Below are 21,721 nucleotides of genomic sequence, written 5' to 3'. Positions count from 1 at the left end.
ATTCCTTACTGATTCAACTTAAAATTATGACCAAGTATGGCTTGAGTTGTCTATAAAAAGATAGGATAGTTTCTGGCTCTCAGACATGCAAAGGTGTTCCTGGAAGCTCAAAATACAGAGTGCAAATCAGTTAACCTTCCTGATGATTTTGAAAGCTCAAATCCTTTGAAACAGTTGGAAACTTGCCACTTGCATATTTACAGTTACACAACTCTTCCTCTCTGTGACTTTTAAAAGTTCCTCCTTCCTTTCTTCTTTAAGGCCCTTGGCAGCATCAAAACAGGCTTCTGTCCTTCTCTCTCAGTCTTTCCCCCCTCCCCAGCCCTCCCCCATCTAGCTCTCTCACTCCTTGGTATGGCACATTGTTCTGTGGAAATGGGTTGTTTTGAGTTCACACTTTGCTTTCCTGCTGTTTTTCTGGGAAGCTGGACATGGCACAAAAGATATGGGAACAGCTTGTAGGAAATGGGTTTGTTTGGGGAAACAATAAAAGAGAAACAGGTCACATACCTCTTCTGTATGTTTGAAGGCATAGTGTAGTATATAAACACATTTAGAGGGGCTTTGAAAAATACAGTCAATATCAGAGCTACAGGGCATGGTTTTAGAGTTACAGTGTTGGTGATCCATAGTTCAGAAGAGATGCTGCTACAGGGAAAAACTGCAGGATTTCTCTTGTCGCCAGATCAAAGATCGTCATGTGCATTTCACATCTACAATTTAAAATGGGCCACAACCTGTTTTTGCTGCATACTGGATCCAGCAGATAGTGTGATCGCAGAGCCACAAGTTTCACAATAAAGGTAAAAGGTGGAATTTGCGAAATAGTTTTCATGGAGATGGGGAAAAGAATGAAAAAGTTGAAAATTTTCTACAATAATTTTTCAAATTCTGTAATTTTGGATTGGTGAATTTATTTAAAAAGACATTGCTTAAATAAAGGAATAAGGACTCAATTTAAAAGTAAAACCACAGGTGTAATTTGGATTAATTTACTTTTTAGTGTCACAAAGCAATTTTTTTTGTATATGTGAGCGTTTCTGGTTGTTCTGTTTTGTTTTGTCTGGGGACAAACAAAGAACATTCATTCCAACCTTTGTCTGTCATACTTTGAAAACATTTTTCTGATCCATTGGCTGGGCTACCTCTTCAACTGCAATATATTTAAAACCATACCGGTGTCTTTGACTGATCTCATAGTGTATGTCCTGGCTCAAACCAGGACAGATCTAAAACCAACAATATCCTTACTTTATACTGGTTCAGCAGGGCAGGCTACCTATGCTTAAACATAAGCACATACTTAACTTTATGGCTGTTTTACTAAGCACTCTCCTGTGTTAAACTTTACACACAAAGAAATTACTTAATCCTGTGACATTCAACCTCGTATTAATTTCATTAGTCATGTTTTGTGGCAAATGACTAAAATAACATTTGCTGAAGTATGAATCAAGATATTAGTTATAAACAATTATAGGAAAGTATGTTAGGCTATACACTGTAAAGGTTATCATGACAGGAAGTCATATTTTACACACACAGTGGGCATTCTTGGAAAGTTCATTCTGAATTTAGAAAGATTACCCATCTGAGCAATTTTCCATATGCTCGAGAAATGGGGAGTAACCATAAGAAGCATATCATACTATGTATGTATATATATAATCAATGTATACATGGAAGATCTAGAATTAAGGGTGGTGGAGGAAAAGGAAGGGAAACTAATGTAAACAAAGGACTTTCTGTTACAATGTTGGAAAAAATGGAGAGCACTCTTAATGTAGTGAATTTTTAGAAAGCAATCGGTATTTGTGTTTTAAATTCCAGTTCTCTAATGTAGAGAAGTCAATAAGAAATATAAAGAGAAATAAACACAATTGGAATTAAATAAAAACATTCTTACAAATAAATATGTCTTAAACTGTTTGCCAAAATTATCAAGCAAGGAAATTAGTAAATGTTGAATGTGATAAGTGTTCTTTAAACAGGAAGGTGAAAATTTAAAATGTGTGTGAAGGTGAACATAGCAGAGCATCTGAGACCTTGTCAGCCTGATGCAGCAAAGAAGAGCATCTCCAGCTCCAAAGGATCCCTGCGGAGGAAGCTGAGCTGCAGAAAAGCATCTCTATGGATGCCCAAGGATTATTGCCCTTCTCTCTTTTGGCCAGTTGCCATGCCTGGCTGCTAGTTTGAGGGAACCATCCAGATGTAATAGATAACACGGCCAGTGAACACCCTTTTGTCCTCCCATTATTTCTTTGGGGTAACTCCCATTATTTCTTTGGGGTAACTATTACATTTGGAGCTAAGTTCCTCCAGATCTTAATCTAAGTTTCTAACCAGAAAGTGAGTGACCTGTTCTTGGCATACACGTGTGCGCACATGCACAAGCACCATACACAAAGTCACTACAGGGAAGTGATGGGTCACCCAGAAGTTCAGTTCATGGCCATCATCCAAGTGTTATTTCTGCAATACTGTTAGGCATTCATAAAAACCAAAGGTTCATTGGAAAGGAAACTAATTTTTATGCTATTTTCAATTTTACCCCTTATACTTCATTCTTTCATCAATGTCATGGCTGTAAGTATCTCTTCATACCTTCTTATACATTTCTCATAACTTTGCTGATGAATTTGTCTTTGGTATACAGTTTGCCTTAGAGAAAGGTATTATAAAGCTTGAATTATTTTTACTTCATTTAGTTTTTCAGAGCTTGGGGATAGAATTCTTTAAAATTGTGTGTGCGTGTCTGTATATAATGGGCATATATAATTATATATACAAATGTTTATGCGGTGGTTCAGCCCACCACAGCTTAATATTAAACAGGAGGAAAAAGTACTGCAAATGTTACTCCCTTGTGATAACACTGGGCAAATCTTTTGAATAAGGCAGAAAAATTTGTGTGGTATTTTTATGTTAAGAATTTTCTGAATAACATTACCAAAACCAAAATCCTAGAGCAGTTACCATGTTCAAGCAGAGCCTTTAGTTCTGCACAGATGACTAACTCCAAGGAACACACAGTAGTTCCTGAAGACATCCCATCCAAACTGCTGAGACTACCCATGATGCCAAAGATTTTAAGAGGACACGGAGAAGGGATGGGATTGAATGCCTAGAATGGAACTGGTGTCTGGTTTTGGGCAGCTGCTTAGGTCCAAAGATGCCTTCCCCAATACTGTTTTGATCTACTGGCAGAAGTTCATAGGAGATGTGGCATGCAGCCTCAGTTCCCTTCTGATTGGGCTGTGGACCACTTTACAAACCTGCCACCCATTTGTCCAAACAAGTCTTTGCTTGAAGGATTGCTGAAAAAAAATACCCTGTTGTTTATATTTTTATACCAAGTAGAAGGTTGGCTGCTCCTTCAGATTGATAAAGTTCTGTACTAGAATAACAGGACAGAAGCAAGAGGCTAGCCCTGGACTGAGGCAGAAATTGCAAGGAGTTTGATACCCAAGTTCTCCGAGTTTTCTAGGCATTTTGAAGCACTAGAAGTTAACAGCCAGACATGAAGGTTAAAATAGCTTTAAGCTCTCTAAGTTCGTAATAGACAATATTATCAAGATAAAAAGGAAAAGAAGTCTATTGTATTGAAAAAATAGTCATTCAAACATCAGTGTGACAGCTCTTTATATGGATGGAAGTGCTAAAATAAGCATACAAAGCTACAGTTTCTTTAAAATATGTATACAATGTACAATCTGCAGGATGCAATTGTATTGTTTTTAGCATTGGGGAATTAAGGTTGACATAAACGTTCAGGAACATTCTGAGCCAAATGGATTATTGTGCTGCCCAGCCCTGCATCCACTAACCCTGTTAATTCAGCTACTATTGCAGTGAATAAAGTGAATAAAACCTGGTGTCGCCTCAGCATTTAAGCACCTTACCAGGACTCTACTTATGCAGAAAGAGAAATGGAGCTGGACTCATCATTGTATAGCATGAGATTGTCTGCTTTATTCCCTAGGATGTTTTATACAGTCTTGTGAATTTTGAGGTCTGCTTTCATTCAGAAGCCTGATGCAGTTCTTCAGTGGTTGTGCATGGGCAGACCTGCTTCCAGGCATAGCCTTCTTGCAGTCACTTGGGCACTGAATGAGCACTGAAATGGATGCAAGACAGAGGCTTTCATCATTGTGTTTGCACAAGCCTGCTGTGTTGCCTTGATGGTGGCCAAGGCATATGATGTGTATGAAAGATTTTCCTATTTCCATTTATTAACTCTTAGTTTGGGGTTAAACTATTCATTTGCATTTTGCTGTCAGGTAAAGACTGCGGGCGAAATAATTGATGGTGAAATGGCAGCTCTTTGAATCAGGTGCTTTTGGACACTTGCTGATCTCCAGAAGTTAGCAATTTATCAACTCTAGTTGGTGAGATAATTTTAGTATGTGAGATACAGGGTAGTCCTAAATAGGGCACAGAGCTTGGCATGAAGAAGGTATGTTTTCTGAGCCAAGACCCATGTTTAGTATTCTTAAAAAAGTTTCCCCATCTGCAATAGTGAAACAGTGATTTTTTTCTTATATTTTGAAGCACTTGGAGACCTGGAGATGAATGCCTTGTGCTACAAAAATTGTCTTAGGATGAAAGGGGGGGATAAAAATCGTTTGGGCAAAAATAGGGTTTGCTGACATTTCAGGAAGGACAGTCTGTATATTAGAAATTATGGTAAAGTACCACAGTCTATATTTGAATTTATAATGTCTCAGAATTTATTCATTAAGACCCAAAACTTTGGCCTATCTGTGAGGCTTAAAAATCTGGTTTTGTTTCCCATAAATTATTCTAGCTTGCAATTTCATAACACCACTTTGATGGATGCTTGGTTATTCCTTTTTTCAAGTGGGACAGCAGCAGTGGCTCTCCTTTGCTTCCCAACATCCTTTGTATTTTTCTCAGCAAGAAGTGAAGATATCAGATAAGTGACAGCATCAAGCCTGTGTTTGGATTAACATGGACTATTCAAGTGCTCTTTGCAAATTGGTGGAGGATGTTAGCTGAGCTAGCAATAAGATTCTCATGGGTGGAGGTGAGGACAACATCTGTCTTTCCTGTCTTGTACTTGCCAAGGCTTTTTGTTGTTCCTGAACTCTCTCATGAATATGATATGTGGATTTTTGTCTGATCTAATGAATCCAAGGCTCAGAGATTTAGAAGGAAAACATATTCCAGATGTGTGCTGCAATTCCTGACTCAGGTGACTGCTTTTTAAGTAATAACCTTTTCCAGCATTTTCAGCACACTATATTGAATATCTTACAAAACAGCTTATTTTTGCAAATGGTCAGAAGAGAGTTGTAAGAGCATCATGATTAATAAGCTATAGCAAGGCTAAAACATCAATCATTTGTGTTTTGTTTCACTGATTATTGCTGGAGGCAAAGAATCCAAGGCTCAAAGGCTTGGCTTTAAAGCGGGACAGCAAATTTAGGCTAGAAGCTCTTCAAGCCATTCAACCACAGCTTGCTTTATCACGTGGTGGTGCCTGTTGCAGACGTGAGTGCAGCAGAGTTTCAGACTGGAAGATTGCCTGCTGCTCTGCAAGGTTCTGGTGTCCAGCCTCTTGTGTGCTCTCTGTTCCAGTATGGAAATGACATTCCCAGCCTGTTTGAAATTAGGCTTTCACTCCAGATAAACAGCTTCCTAGTGCATCAGAAGATGTAGTCAGAGGAAGAACAGGAGAATATCAAGTGAGAAGAGTGACTTGGTGACGTCTGGAGCAGCCGTACGAAGGTGCATACTGTGTGCTCTCTTGCACACTTTGACCTGTCCCTTCTTTCAGTTACAGTTGCATGCAATTTGATTGCACACAATTCCAATAACAAATGTCACCAAGTATACAAGGGATACTGGGTGCAGAGAAGCATGGAAACACTTAATAGAGCTAATTGCAGAGTATTCATCAGAACAGTCTTCCCTCAGAAAGTGCAGATCCTCTCCAAATGTTCTATTTATTGGAGTGTTTTAACATCTGCCGAACACACGCCAATGTGGTATAATTCATCCTTTTAATAAACGTTTTGGTGAAAGTTTTTGTATAGCAGCTTTTTGTCTAATTTAAAATGAAAATAAGGCCTGGTCTGTCAGAATCCTTTGTAGCATGGATAATTAATTTTTTTTCACCAACTGTAGACATCCGACAAGTGATAGAAAACATTTTGTGTCTCAATGGATTGTGGGCGTATGGAGCTCTAAGCTTGTGCTTAAATATATATGACCGTGAAATCAGATTAGAGAAGAAGGAAAAGTTGTTTGCATTAATGAGGAGAAATATCATAAACCGGTGTAAAAATAGATTATATAAATGCAATTGCATATAGCAAAGCTAATTAAAAGTTCTTGATTGCAGTGTTATTGCAAGTCCCTCACAGTCAACAGGTCCATTTTAGAATGTGGGAGTGCTGACTCCACAGGATGACTCCACAAGCAATAAATGCATTTCACTGCCTGCAGAATCTCTCAAAATATAAAGAGGGTTGTTGCTGTGTTTTGTCTCCTCATGTGTCCTCCTCTTTACATGTAGTTCTTGCCCAGGGTCCTCCTGGGGTGTGGCCAGTGTTTTTCATCATACTGGTGTGCTGTTGCCTGCTAGGATTTTAATGGTCCTGACCAGTAAGTTCTTGACTTTCAAAGTTCTTGAAGCATTGTTTGAGCAGCAAATTGCTTGATAGATTTTGGATAGCCAGTGGGAATAAAAAAGATCTACCAATCCTTTTATGTTATGTTGATTGAGCAATAAGCCATGCCAATATTTGAAGAAATTTTAAAAATAAAGCAGAATATTTTGAGATATATGTATATAAACACACATACAGCTAGTATGTGCCTGGAGACATGATTCAGTTTGATTGCCATACAAATTAATGGAATTGGTGTCACGTCTAAAGTAGAACCTGAGTTGATGACATGGAGGAACAGAACAGCACACAAATGTGTTTCACGCACAAGTTGGAATGTTCCCTAATGAGATTTAACTTGAGAAAAAGAGTTGCCATGTTAGAATGGCCTCCAAAGTCTTTTAAAATCTCAATGCAGTATTTTTTCCCCAATAACCCTCAGTGCAAGCAAATAATCCTAGTAAGCTGTACACCTCATTGTCTTCTTCAATTATTTCTTAAGTTTGATAAAGCTTTAGGAAAAAAAGTCTTTGTCTTTAGTTCCTGACTTCGCATAGAAAGGACAAGTCAGCTTGCATATACTTCTCATGCTGGGAACTACTTCAATCACATTTCCTGTAACTTCATGTTTCTAGGCCAAGTTATCTTGCATTTGATTAAGTAAACACCTTTGTCCTTATGACTTTATGCCTACTCTAAAGGCGTTGCTGTAGCTATTGTTCTACAAATTTGTCAGTCTGTTATTCTTTTTTTTTTTTTTTAAGTTACCAGTGAAGCTGAAAGTCAAAACCAAGCAGAGAAGACGTTTTTCTTGTATCATTAGTATGGAAAGACAAAGTGAAAAGCCAGGTTTCGCATAGTACAACTGATTTTAAAAGAAACAACCCTGAAAGCTTAATGAAGGAACTGATATTTACGTTTTGCTGTTGATGTGTGGAAAAAGGAGGATGAAATGAAGAAAATCCATGTCCAATATTGATCTTGCATAGTATTACCAGCAGCTCTACTTCACAGACTTGCATGAAAGACCTTTCCCACCTGCCACTAAAAGCAGCATATGTTGCTTTCTTTGTATTACATTATCCCAGACACTGGTTACTAGAAATTACAACTAGAAATTCAGCAACCTGGATGAGGAGACAGAGTGTATCCTCAGCAAGTTTGCTGATTATATGAAGCTGGGAGGATTGGCTGGTTCACTGGGAGGCTGTGCAGCCATTCAGCAAGATTTGGACAGACTGGAGAGCTGGGCAAGCAGGAACCTAATGAAGTTCAGCAAGAGTAAGTGTAGAGTCCTGCACCTGGGGAGGAATAACAGCAGGCACAAGTACAGATTAGAAGCTGACCTGCTAGAAAGCAGCTCCACGGAGAAGGACCTTGAAGTCCTGGTGGGCAACGAGTTATCCATGGGACAGCAATGTGGCCTTGTGTCTAAGAAGGCCAATGGTATCCTCACGTTTATTAAGAAGAGCATGTCCAGCAGGTCGAGGGAGGTTCTCGTCCCCTTCTACTCTGCCCTAATGAGACCCCACTTGGAGTATTGTGTCCAGTTCTGGGCTCCCCAGTTCAACAGGGACAGGGATTTACTTGAGAGAGTCCAAGAGACTTGAGAATTTACTTGAGAGGCCTATGAGAATGATTAAGAAACTGCTTCATCTGTCTCATGAGTAAAGGCTGGGAGACCTGGGGCTGTTTAGTCTAGAGAAAAGAAGACTGAGAGGGGATCTTATTACTGTCTATAAATATCTGAAGGGTGTGTGTCAAGAAGTAAGGGCCCATCTCTTTTCAGTCACGCCCTGCGATAGGATGAGGGGCAATGGATGTAAACTAGAACACAGGAAGTCCATCTCAACATGAGGAGAAACTTCTTTACTGTAGGGGTTATAGGGCACTGGAACAGGCTGCCCAAAGAGGTTGTGGAGTCTCCTTCTCTGGAGGCTTTAAAGACCCATCTGGATGCATTTCTGTGTGACCTGCCCTAAGTGGTCCTGCTCTGGCAGGGGGGTTGGACTTGATGATCTCCAGATGTCCATTCCAACACTTAACATTCTGTAATTCTGTGAGGATATGCAAAGACCACATATATCACCTGAAGTGATGGCTGGTAAATGGACATCAATGGCCCTGACTGCATTTGAAGGAGAGGACAGTCACCTGAAGGCAGGAGTAGCCATACAGACACTAATCATAGGTTCCATGTTTTTCACACTAAAACCTCAAACTCATTTATATGTGAGAAGAGAGAAAAGATGGTTAAAAAGAAAGTAAGGCTAATTCTAGTTTAGACCATGACCTGTAGTTATGCTGACTCCGCAAAATTATGCAACAGCTTAGATGGCCAGTTTAGCTTGTGTAATGTGCCCAAGGAAGGAATAATACATGTCCTACTGTCCTTCAAGACAGGCCAGCAAAGATCAGTGAGGACTCAGAATAAAGTGTCAGAGATACTTGCTATCGTAGAGTATACATGAATAGGCTTTCCACATAAGGACAAACCCAACAGTGTAAAAATGTGCTAGAAACTCAGTTATTCCTGCAGAGCCTTTACAGACCTGACAGTGTGCACTGACTGAGAATAACAGGATGGAGTACAGATGAGTGTTTGCTATTCAATCAGAACAAAACTCTAGCTTTTTTTTGTCCGTGAATAAATAGGCTTTTATCTTCCTGAAATGTGAAGTCTGAGTCTTTTTCTTTTATGTTTGTCTTGGTTTTGCCATAGTCTTTTAGGTATTGACACAATCCTTAGTAATTTGGCTCATATTTCCAGCTTTTGCTGACCTTCTCAGGAAGCTAACATGGGTGTATTTTCTCTCTTTGTGCAATATAATAGGCATCCATAGCATAAGTGATATTTACTATCATTAGTAAAGCAAATAAATGCAAAACTTTCTTTTTTGGTTTACATTTATACTTACACTAAGTATTCCTAAATTAACTTACATTAGGTGGGGTCAGGTTTAAAACCAACCAAATAAATTTGCTTTGTTTCGTTTGTGTGTGGGAGGATGAAAAATATTTCCATTATGTGGTGTTTGAGGCCTGTTTTGTAAAGGTATATTAGTAAATGGTTTACAGAGTAGAATAACATTTTCTCTTTAATATTCACAAATTTGTATCTGCTTTCTCCTATATAGTTCGCACTTTCATGTGTTTACTGGACCTAGGTCTTCCAAAATTAGCGCTTCATTACATTATGTTTTTTTGGCTCATGTATTAGCTCCACAGTTGGGCAGAAAAGAGGGAACTGTGCGGTAAACAGTCTTAGGCATGGGATGCATTGTGATTCTCCAGCCAGGCTGTATATAATACTATATAGTATCTATGTATCTATGTATCTATCTTCCTGAAGTTCTCTCATGGACTGTTGAGAAACACACCTCTCATGAGGTGTGTTTTTTTTAGTCTTCCAGTGTAACATTTTCTTTTTTTAGTTATTGTGATATAATCCCTGCTACTTTAAACATCTAGGCACATCAAGTCTCCCTGCCCTCTGCACAGTGTAGCCAAAGAGCAAGGTCTTCTTCCTCCACACCTCCTTGAAAAGCAGGAGCCATCTGTAGGTCTTCCCAGAAACGACTCATCAGAAAAGCTTCAGACCAGCAGCAGCAGCATTTTATTTTTGCAGGCGAGATGCAAAAGTCTGAGAGGAATGGCAAAAAGGAGAGATGTCATTCGGGCATCTCTCCTGTCTCACAGAACGTTCACACCCTCAGAGATCTAAGAGGCAGTGGTTGGGGGGAGGGCATGAAAACAGGGATAGTAACTGGGCAGTTAAAACTGATGGTGATAGCGGTGACCTTTGCGCTCAAATGATATCTGAGTAGCAGTACTGAAATGGCACTGATGGCTGTCTGATTTTCATGTCCTGACCTGTGGCTGGAAGAGGGAGTTGGCAAGTGTTAGTGATTCAATCATGAGTCCCGTGGCACTTGGAGGGCTGCTTGAGATCCCATTCCCCAAGTCAAGAGATTAAGAGGTGATCTCAGTTTTCATGGGAATTAATGAGAAGAAAGTGATGTTCCAGCCCTTGTGGTTGCAAAGAAAATTATTAATATTAACAGAGGGCACCCCAAGGGCTCACAAACCAGGCAAATAGAAAGAATGATGAATTTATACACCTTAAAATGAACAAATGTGACAGCATGTGACTTCTGGAGTCTGGCAAAGCCCTCCCCCAGCAGTTGGGGAAGGTAGGAGTCTGCAGAGAGCCACCTGGCTTCCTGGAGTGGATGGCTCCCATCACTCTGCCTCTTTTCCATTTCCTCTCACTACATCCTCCTCCACTGACAGGGCCACATGGTTTTATTGTCCTCCCATGGCCATCGGTGTCAGGGCTGGCAGCCACGTGGGCCCACCCATGCTGCCTTGTTCAGGGTGCAGGTGCACGTGGAGCACCCTGCCCTGAATCTGGCTGGGGCTTCTCCAACCTGCACCACAGCCCTTTGCCCCCGCACCTGCAGCCCTTGCCAGCTGCCCACCTCCACAGCTGCTGTCATCTGACATGCCGCACACCAAGCCTGCTCCTCTGGCCTGGTGCTGGGTTTGCTCCTTGGCTGCCACTGGGGGCCGTGGGGCAGGGAGGTGATGAGCAGCAGCCTGCCCTGTTCCAGTCATCCCTGGGCAGAGCTGTGGTGCCAGGATGGGAGGAGGGAGTTGCACTTTGTGTTACCATCCATTTGCATTCTTACACCCTGTGGTCACCCTAAGTAGTCCCTCAGGATGGGGGGCTTTCCCTGGAAAGCTGCTTTTGGAGGGGTGGTCTCCTGCACCTGTGTGGTGCTGAATCCAGCAGGAGGGTGGGAGCTCAGAATAGCTCCCGTGGTCAGGGAGCCTCAGCTCAGGCAGGATGGATCTCTCTGACAACATCAGCACTTCCCACAGCTTCCTGATGGGCCTGGAAGGAACGCTGCCTGCCCAAGCCAGGTCCAGGCACTTCCTAGCTGCCATGGCAAGGCTCTGGATAACATGGGGAAGGAGTTGGTGCCAACATGAATGGATTGCAGAGGGGAGAGAGCTATTGCTTCTTCTGGTGTCTCTCTGGTCTCCGCTACAGTGCTGCCATGGTGAGGGAAGGTGGCCAGAAAGCCATTCCCACAGTGCTGGAGCAGAATGCCTAGCCAGGTTGGCCCACCAGGAAGGGTTGCCATGAGAGAGAGAGAGAGGTGGCTGGTGGGCATGGTGTCCTCTTGGTGCTGTTGGTGGGCACCTCCACTGAAGCTGGTGGTAGATTCTGGCAGAAATAGCAGGGTGCCTAGATTTGAGGTTGTGCCCAGCTGTCTTGACTCTCTGTCCAGAAGGGACTTGGCCTTGGTCCCAGAGGAAGGAAGAGGAGCTCCAAAGGAGTCGGCAAAGCTTGGCTTTTGGCTGTTCCTTACACAGGCAGTGAAAGCAGCAATGGCATCTTGCTTTCACCTCCAGAAGATCTGGGCCACCTATCCCTACCTGAGACACCAGAGCCCCAAGCTTCTCTGCCCATCCTGCCCTTTCCTCTCTCCCAGGTCCTGACCACTATTCCTAAGTGTTTTGTAGCACGTGTTTGTGCATCTTCTCAGCCCGGGGTGGGAAGAATCTCCCCAAGAGAGAGGTTGTTGTCCTGCCATGTGCTGACAGCATGTCTATTACCATGAGTCTTCACCTCCACTAACAGCAGTGATGTGCCTAAAAAGTAATGAGCATTTGAGCAAGTGACCAGCTGTTTATCTGCTTGTGAGACGGACAAGGCCTTTTTATCTTGGGGTATATTGTGATGTCTGCTCTGAAACATGGTCGCACTGACTTCTCTGTTTTGCAGGAAGCGTTATCAGTGGTGAGCGAAGACCAGTCCTTGTTTGAGTGCGCCTACGGATCACCCCACCTTGCAAAGACAGAGATGACGGCCTCCTCCTCCAGTGAATATGGGCAGACATCAAAGATGAGTCCACGCGTTCCCCAGCAAGACTGGTTATCGCAGCCCCCGGCCAGAGTCACCATCAAGATGGAGTGTAACCCAAACCAGGTTAACGGGTCAAGGTAATAAGGCCAGTGTTAGCGTGGCTCAAGTACACTTTTTCTTATGATGGGTATAGCTCAGTTGTCTAAATCTGCCAATCTTGCATTATTTTAGATTACCCAAGAGATTTTACCTGGCCACTAACTGCCATCCTGAAAGCCTACAGCTTTCCCATACGTTGTAGGACACAATTATGAGGCCCACTCAGGTGTTACACAGGGTCTCAAATGATGCTACAGGCACAGTTTTCTCATGAGCTTGTGCCATACCTTCTTGTGTTTCCTCTGACTGGATAATTTTGGCTGTGAGCTTGCATCACAGATAAGGTAGAATAGCATATATTAAAGTCAGCAAAATACAAGTTTGCTGTAGTCTGGGGCAGTGCCATTGATCCATCGAAAGGTGTAGCATATGTGTTCTAACACTCAGTGGAAGTTGTCAAAATATGGTAATTTGGGCAGTTGCTTTTGCTCTACATATAACCAAACAGAGAAGCACGAGGAAGTAAATTCTTGTAATGGCAGAGGGAGTGAACTCTTGATCTTTACTTTTATATTTACTGAAAACATAGTGCCAAAAATCATAACTATGGAGTTGGATTTAAGAAGTGCTTACGCTGAAGAAACACCACTTGTATGAAGGCAAGCAGGGGAGTAGAAAGGAACAGGAAAAGAAATTACTCAGCTCAACGGACAGTAGCCACAGCCTGTCAGTGCATTAATTGTTGTCTTGAGACTTATTTTAGGAGTGTTGCTATGAAGGAGAATTGTCTTGATTAAGCTGAAAAAGTTATGGAGTGGATTTGTGGATACTGACTGGTAGCTCTCTGAAGCATAGGAGCACTCTGTAATTTCATCCATCTGAAAAAACACAAAGAAGATTATTTTTTTCAAGGAAACTATCCAAACAAGTGCTTTCCTGTTTAAAATGCCTCACTGTCAGAGCAGTTTTCCTTTGGTGTTGCTGAAGGGCAGAGGTCCAAAGAATCAGTTGCTCACAATTGTCAGTGATGTACAAGTGAAGACTGTGCTTCACATCTCTTCGTCACAAGCACCGGCCTACTCACCTTATCACCCAGCATCAAATGTTTAGAAAAACCTCAGCTATGGACACTGTGGTTACTGTTCACACTTGCTGTGCTAATGTAATGAGCACCACAAGTTGGGCAAAGTGGTTTGACAGCTTATCACCCCTACACTTTTCACTGGTAAGGATGGAAACTGCTGAAGTCAAATCAGAATTTCCAGTGAATAGTCAAAGATCTGGGATACATGGAAGAAATTGTGAACTGAAGTTACGAAGAATTAGGGGATGTCTTCTAGTAAGCCTACTTATTCAGAACTTACAATCAATTGTAGTGAGGTGTTTTGTTTTTTTTCTTTTTTTTGTGCTAAGCAAGTGTAAATATATAATCACAAATCAAGTGTTGATTCAAAACCTGTTGCTTCCTAAAATTACTTCTAAGTATTTGTGCTGGCATTTCTGTAAGTTAATTGGTCACAGTTTTTCTCAGTGTAAATTCCATAAAGTACATTAGAGTAGATAATTAGTGTTGTTACTGAAATTAGTTGTAATCATTTGTTATACATAACTAAAGTCAGTCATACACAGACTCCTATTTTGACATACTCCCAGATCTTTAGGAAGATCCATTTGAAATTGTTGATCAATCACATATTTTAAATAATCAAGCCAGAATCCTGGATTTGCTGTATTGGATTCCTGAAATACTTAACTAGCCTGAATATTAGAGCTCAGTTTGTGAATCTTAGGTATTTGGTTTAAGGACAAAACCTTGGGCAGTAATGCCATTTTTTTTTTACCTGAAAACTTGTCCTGGTTAATCCTTGTTAGCAACCCAGGTAAGGATTATACTCAGATTTTGGAGGTCAGGACCCTTACCAAGACCAAAATGTGTGCCTATAGTCAGATCAGCTAAATTTGGTCTCCAGACAAACCCATATAGCCTGTGGGTGAGAGCATATTGTAGAAAATATGATGTCACACAGCTACATGTCCCATGCCAGTAGACACTGGTAAGAGCCCTGATTTGGGAACACAGACAGCTCCAGGCACTAAAGCACCTGGCTGGGCTGCCTTGGTCCAGGGAGGGTCAGGCACCCTGAGGCATCCCTGCTATTGCAGGGTGCCAAGGGAGGTAGCCAAGCCCTGCCTTGCTGTCCAGAGAGGCCTGGAAGTGTTATTGTGGATGGACATGTGTGTGGGCATGTAGCTGGGAGAAATCCTGGGCTCAGTGCCCTGGCTTCTCTCCTGGGGCATGTGCTGTTGTTGGATAAAAACCATAGTCCAGGGAGTGGGGAACCGCAGCGCAGCCGCCAGAGCAGGGTGTCCCAGCTGCAAGGCTGGAGTTAGGCTACCCATCTGTCACCTGAACCTGCATGTTGCCACCTGCCTGGAAGCCCAACTGCTGGAGGCTGGGCAGGGTGGGCTCATGTTCAGCGTGTTTTACAGCCTGTGTCTGGGGGAATGCACTCAGGTTGGGGGTTTCGCTGTCTGTATCTCCCAAATCCCCACCTTGTATTTGGAAACAGAATACTTTCCATGGATCGTTGAATTATAGAATGGATTGAGCTGGAAGGGACCTTAAAGATGATCTAATTCCAGTGCCCCTGTGATGAATAAATATTCAGAAACCCTGAAACAGGCTGTTTGGACATATCTTTATGATGCTTATAATTTCTCCTTCCTTTACGCTGTTCTCTGTCAGTGTGTGCGTGCACTGAATCACTTAGGGTGGTACTTTGGCTACCTGCAGAGTCAATAGACAGGAGCTGGTCACTGCTTTAGGCTGTCCAAGTTGCTCTTTGCAAAGAGAGGTATCTGCCTTTCCTTCAGAGGTATCCTGGTCTCTGCACAAGCTACATAAAACACTTGTGCATACATTCTGCACTGTTAATTACAGAACAGGCATCCACTTTTGCAAACATATATAATCTCAGCATTGCGGGAATTGTTTTTAAGTTGATCTTTTTTGATTAGTCATGAGGCATAATTTTGATTCATCCTTTTCCAGCAGAACTGTTAATTATTATAAAGAGGTGGCACCTAGGAGTTGCCAAGGCATCTGGAACCCCAGTGATATATTTTGCACCATCCTGACCACCTTTACTACCATTACTGGAGATGACAAGAAGAAATTTGTGTACCTCCTCTCTAAAAAAATAGCATTATGTCGACCTACTCCATCATTAGGACTTGGACTTTAGTGCAAATCAGCTGAGCAGCACATAAAGACTAAGTTCTTAATTTTTCTCTGTACAGCATCACTTAAAGCTGCTTAATGTGGCTATTGTTAAAAAGTGAACAGCTCAGCAGTGGCCATTCTTTCCCAATATCAACCAGTGTATGATTTGGCAGGCAGACGGTGCTGCCAGACGAAGCTGTACAAGTTGCTTTTCTGAACTGCAAAATGTTTTTGATCAGAACACTGGTTTTCTAAAGGGCACATTATGGCTGAAAATATAATGGGAAGAAATTTAATTCTTTCTATTTTGAATTAAAAAGAACACAGGATTTCATTCATTAGTCTTTGATTTGACAGCCTTCCCTATAGAAAAAAACCATTTGGAGTTGCTAATTGGAGAAAATAGGGAAAATTTGTACTTTATTCTGACTCCTAAGACATGACATTATGCTGAAAACTAAACAAAGAAAAAACACTTATAGACTATCAAAGGTAAGAATAGGTTAAGAGTACAAAAAAAAATCCTGCATGTTATACTTGACATAAAAAATAAAAATTATTCTTGTAATTAACATACACTTTTAGTTTCATCCTAAAAATATTATTTTCTAAATCCTAGCACACACCTGAAAAAATGGTTCTTAATAGTACACTTTAAATGAAGAACTAATATTGCCAAGTAACAAATATAAATATGTTATGGCATTTCTAAGACTCATATACACGTCTGCATATAATAGATACAGTGTTAACACTTTAGGAATTACTATACTTCCTAGTACGTGATATTCCTGCCAGTTGTAGACGAAAGGGTGTGTCACTCAAGCCTTGCATAAAATGGAGTTACTTACCAGTAATACATAATTGCTAAATATTCATAGCAAATATTCTGATATATTGATTCATACTGTCAACATGGAAGTCACTACAGGTCAGTGTGAAACACACATCTCTTTCTTACAAATCTGAAAACCATTTTTTCATTCCTAAAGTCCTGCTAAGCCTTTGACATTTGTATGTTGGTGTTTCACTGGTTTCCTGACAGATTATCTGCTGATCATCATATGATAATCATCATAATATTGACCACAATTTATATGTGCAGGTTAGTGGTACCCTGCCATTCTGTGTGCTACTTTGCATTTTCTCTTCTGTGGAAGTCTTCTGCACTCTGCTCATTTGCAGTCCATAAATTTATTTCCTTAAATGAAATGCTTCTTTCTAAAAATGCTTCATATGTTAAAAATTAACATATGCAGTAGCTATAGAACTTGGAGCTGCTTTTCATTTTTAGTAACATTGTACCATGTCTGTTTACACCCATTTGAAAATCTGTGTTATCCCAAAGGAGTCTGAAGTACAACAGCCACACCGCAGGGCTGCTGAAGTGCTACTTTTAGGATCTCCTGAGTATCCTCTGTAATTGTCTTCCTATAGGGGAGCCTGGGTCTGAATAATACAGTGTAAAGATGATACAAAACAGGGTAGCAGACCCCAGAAAGTGGCAACCAGAGAATAGTTAGCTTTTTTATTTTTTGCTGTCCAGCTCCCCCTTCTCACTATGCTGGGCTGCTTCCTGGCCACATATTCTGACGTCTGGAAGGGGGTATAAAATTTTAGGAGTGTACTAAACCTCTTACACATCAGCAATTCAGTAACCACTCAAAGCAGAAATGTACTCACTCTGCTAGGACTCTCCCCAGATATACTTTGGCTGTAATTGCCCTACATTAAATCTCAAAACATAACAGTCTCAAAACTGGCAGGCTTGTGAATACTGAAGAAATAACATTAGAATGAAATTAAAAGGTTATTTTCAGTGTGCTGCAGAGGGATTAGCTACACAGTTTTCTCTAACAATAACAGTATTTTTAAAATTAAGCCCTGCTGCACAGCACCAGAAAAGATAGCCTAAGGGTCTACCTTAAATTAAATAAAGCAAGAACAGTTTAAATTAAAGCTGTGATTTACCTTGCTGTTGTTACATATATCATGCAGATTGTCACAGGTGGTATCAAATTGAGTTTATTCAAATCCATTATTTTGCTACAGCCAATATATTTCCTCCAGGTACATAAATCTAATGAGACCTTTTGTGCAACCATACAGCAAATCTTTCACCTGAATGTAATAATATTGTTTCCTGCTATTTATTGCTCTCGAGTCAAACCAAAAGATTCACCCTGTTCTAGTAAAGCTCTGTAAATAAATCTGGAGATTGCATATGTCATAATGTTACTTGCTTTTCTGTTTATTGTTCTTTACATTCTTTATCAAATTAAGTATGAGCAATTCCATTACAATGAACGAATGCAATTCATGTTATGCATTTAGGCTGAAATTCACCCCTGTGGAAATATTCTCATGAGGCCCTGGGTACTGCCTAAACAGCATGTAAATCCATGGTTTGCTCAGTGGTCTCTGAATACACCCACCCATGGGACTCTTCCATGCCCATGGATGAGACTATACGAAGGTAGCTTGGAAGAACTACATTTACTGGCAGGTAATAAATCTTTTTAAGGGAGATTGAAATGGAACATAGAGTCTTATTCAGGCCACAGATAAATTTCACTTGCCATGAGCTGGGTGATGATTTCATTGAAAAAGCATTTTGAAAGTTAGCTGCTGTGAAAGTGCAGCAGAAGTTTTCCAACAGCAGCTTGGCTGATACAGAAGGTTTAAAGAAATGCCAGAAATAATTAGTTGTCATTAATATTTAATCATGTGCAAAATGTTGCTTTAAGTGCTACCAATTGTTGCTTAAAAACCATTTAAGAATGAAATTATCACTTAATATATCTTTTGTGCTGGCTCTTTTGGGAAATACCATTTTTCTTTGCATATTACTGTTCTAAGTTTTCATCAAAGAGCCTCTGTACTAGCTGGGTTGAGTGCATCTGACACACAGGAGGACTTTTCAGAGTTCAAAGTGACCTCAAGTTTTTGTTTAGTTTTTTTTCTTTGGTTTTCCCTTGGTGTAAAGTCTCCTAAGTTGTAACTATTTTTTGCTATACAAACCAGCAAATTTAAATGGACAGCACTTGATGTGCCTTGCACAGTCTAGCCATGTGCAAGCTGACGTGCCCAGTCACGAAGGAGGGTGCATTCACCCATATCGAGCTCTGTATGGCCAGCATGACAGAGCCGTCCTGCTCCCAAGATCCAGGCTGATGTCCTTTAAGGTAGGTGAGGCACCTCTCCATTATGGTCTGTGGTATGATACTCACGGATGTAGTTAGAGCATTAGCACACCTTGCATGTGTCTGACACATGGAGAGACAGGGTTGCTCTGCAGTAAGCACCCTGACATCACTTGTTTTTCAAGGGCATGGCTTTTTCCATCCCTGGAGCACAACCCTGTGGTGGAGGCTTAATGCCATCCCTTCCACATCTGGTGGCTTACCACTGGTATGCAGCCCTGGTATTCTTGGTAAGCCTCAGCTCAGACTAAACAACAAGCATGGTCCAAAACTCATTGCAGTCAATGAGACTTTCTCCTCTGTCTCCACAAGTGCTTGAGTCAGCCCCTACGTCAGTCCACAGCAAAGCTGGGAGATCTGTCTTAAGAGGATGACTTTCCTAATGCATTTATTGGGGCTGCCTATATAAAGTAACATTAATCTTTGGTAAAAAGACACAGTGTTAGTTATCTCAGACTGATAATCTTTTTTCCCATGGACTGTGGTTGGCAGAGTGGCTGCCTACCAAACTGGAAAAACTACAAATTCAGGATCTTCTCCATGTAGGACTTTTTGTGTGACTACTTCAGTAATATCCTCTTTGCTCTGAAAATCCACCAGCTTAATGTTAGTGTGTGTGTTGATGGTTTGGCTCTGTTCTTGAGGCAAATGTTGCCAAGGAGAAAAACAAACCCAGCTCACCACTACTATGGCTGGTATTTTTCAGCTTCTCCAGGGGTTACTGGGCTGGCAGGTGCTAGGTAAGAAGCTCTTTGCTCTGGGATAATGTGTTCGTTCATAATTGGCCTGGTTGCGTTTTGGATTGACCATGGATACTTAAATTGCACTCTTAGCTTCAGGAGTTTAAGAGGGAGAGGAGGGTAGCCAGAATTTTAAAAGTGCTAGGCAACAAAAACTCTCATATGGGTGGTGAAATATAAAATTAGTCTTAAAATACTGACATCAGACCCCACAAATGTTATGATCACTGTCATTATTGATGACTATTGCTGTCATTACTGTGTTATTTCCAATACAGTGTTTTCTGGATCTAGAGCGTTTAGAGTCTGATGGTTGTGGTGTTCCCCCACCCTGGCGTGGTACAGGCACTGTCAGTGGATAGGTTGTCTCTGACCCAGTGCTTTTGGAGATGAGTCTTCTCTCCCCCTTCATTGGTAGGTGTTTTATTTTGATCAGAGTAGTATTAATGGGGGTGTTCAGTATTTAAAGTTTGGGAATAGCATTTTAAGAAAAAGCAGAAGACTAATAAAAAAAAGTGACTAATCATTGACTTCACCATTCACACCCCTCATCCTCACAGCCTGATAATGCTAATCACAAAAATCAGCAGACATTCCACAGACATGGGGGATTATGGTTTCCATACAAGATGTCACTTCTGTTTATGCCTGGCATGCTCTGCTTCACTAACTTTCTATATGATCCCCACCCACAAAAGAAGGCATATGTGGTTTGGGAAGGGCCCTGTCACCCACTATTTCATATTTTATGGAACCACAAACACAGCAGTCTTACAAGCTCTTGAAATGAAATACAACTTAAGAAATTTAATCTATTACCATTATAATAGAATTTCTATAAAAATAATAAAAGAAAAACAAAAGAAAATAGGTCTTGAAAGTTATAGGCCAACTGGGAAGTTATTGTGGCTTTGGCCAAGCTATCACCATGTCAGATTTCAGCCCTCTCCTAGGCAGCAGTCTAATTGTAAATTATTTATATATGGAGCATCATTTCTTAGCTTTGGCTTTTAGTGACCCCCTTTCCTTCTTTCCCTTTCTTCACTCCAACCTCACACGTAAGAAATATTGAAGTGTTTGCACTAATGGAGAAATGACAACGTGCAGTCAAACTTAAACCAGCTGTTTCCCCACACTGTGAACACAAAGAGCCAGGCCAGTAATATTTATAGCTTGACTGGCCTCTAGTGAGCCAGACACTGACTGCCTTAATTTGCTGTGATGGCCTTAAGGCTTGAAGCAGCTGTGGACTGCAAGATAGCTGGGGAAAGTTAAGGAAAAAAAAAAAAAAAAAAAAGATTGTTTCAATTAGCAAAAGTTATTATTTGACTGAAAATGAATGGCTGCTGCATATACAACTCAATAAACAAGCATCCTTTGTTTTGCTTACAGAAAGCCCAAAACATTGCATGTGGTGTTTGCTTTCTCCTTTCACTGGAGAAGGGAACTGGAGGCACCTCTATGTGCCACACTGCGACATCTCTGAGTGGACCCCTGGGCTGGCCCCATGCAGCCCTGGGCACCTACTGAGCCCAGGGCACCCCATGCAGCAGTGTCAGCCCCGGGCCCAGCCAGGACTTAGGTTTTCCTTTTTTAATTTTCCTTTTTCTTCTTAGGACTGCTTTTGACAGTCACCTTATAGCAAAGATAAACAGAGTGTCTCCATGGCTTCAGCATCAGCTTAAACCAGCTTTAGCAAGTGGCACAAGTCCCAGGGAGCTTCCCTCCCTTCCAGACCTCGGCAGCTTGCTTCCACTCTGAACGGCCTTTTCCTGTGGGCAAGCATCACCTGCAGATACCTTCCCCACGTGGGTGGTGGAGTGACTCAGGTTATAGCTAAGCACTGAGTTACTTACCCACCACCTATTTATTTACTTATTTGGATATTTGCTGGGGAAGCAGCTTTCCAGCCCAGTTTGCTAAGCAGTGGCATGAGAGCCTGTGTG

At 41.3% G+C, this 21,721-nt stretch overlaps 1 protein-coding gene across 4 annotated transcripts in view; it reads left to right on the top strand.

Annotated features, from left to right (window-relative positions):
• Positions 1 to 21,721, top strand: part of ERG (ETS transcription factor ERG) — a 63,548-nt gene that overhangs the window by 18,198 nt on the left and 23,629 nt on the right. For all 4 annotated transcript variants that reach the window (XM_051641241.1, XM_051641233.1, XM_051641227.1 and 1 more), the window contains exon 2: positions 12,430 to 12,647. In XM_051641241.1, coding sequence (XP_051497201.1) covers positions 12,430 to 12,647 — 218 coding nt within the window. The remainder of the gene's footprint in view (positions 1 to 12,429; positions 12,648 to 21,721) is intronic.

Source organism: Apus apus, chromosome 1 (assembly GCF_020740795.1).
Source record: "Apus apus isolate bApuApu2 chromosome 1, bApuApu2.pri.cur, whole genome shotgun sequence".
Taxonomy (NCBI): Eukaryota; Metazoa; Chordata; class Aves; order Apodiformes; family Apodidae; genus Apus; species Apus apus.
Note: the sequence above shows the minus strand (reverse complement) of the source record. Positions and strands in the feature narration are given on the sequence as shown.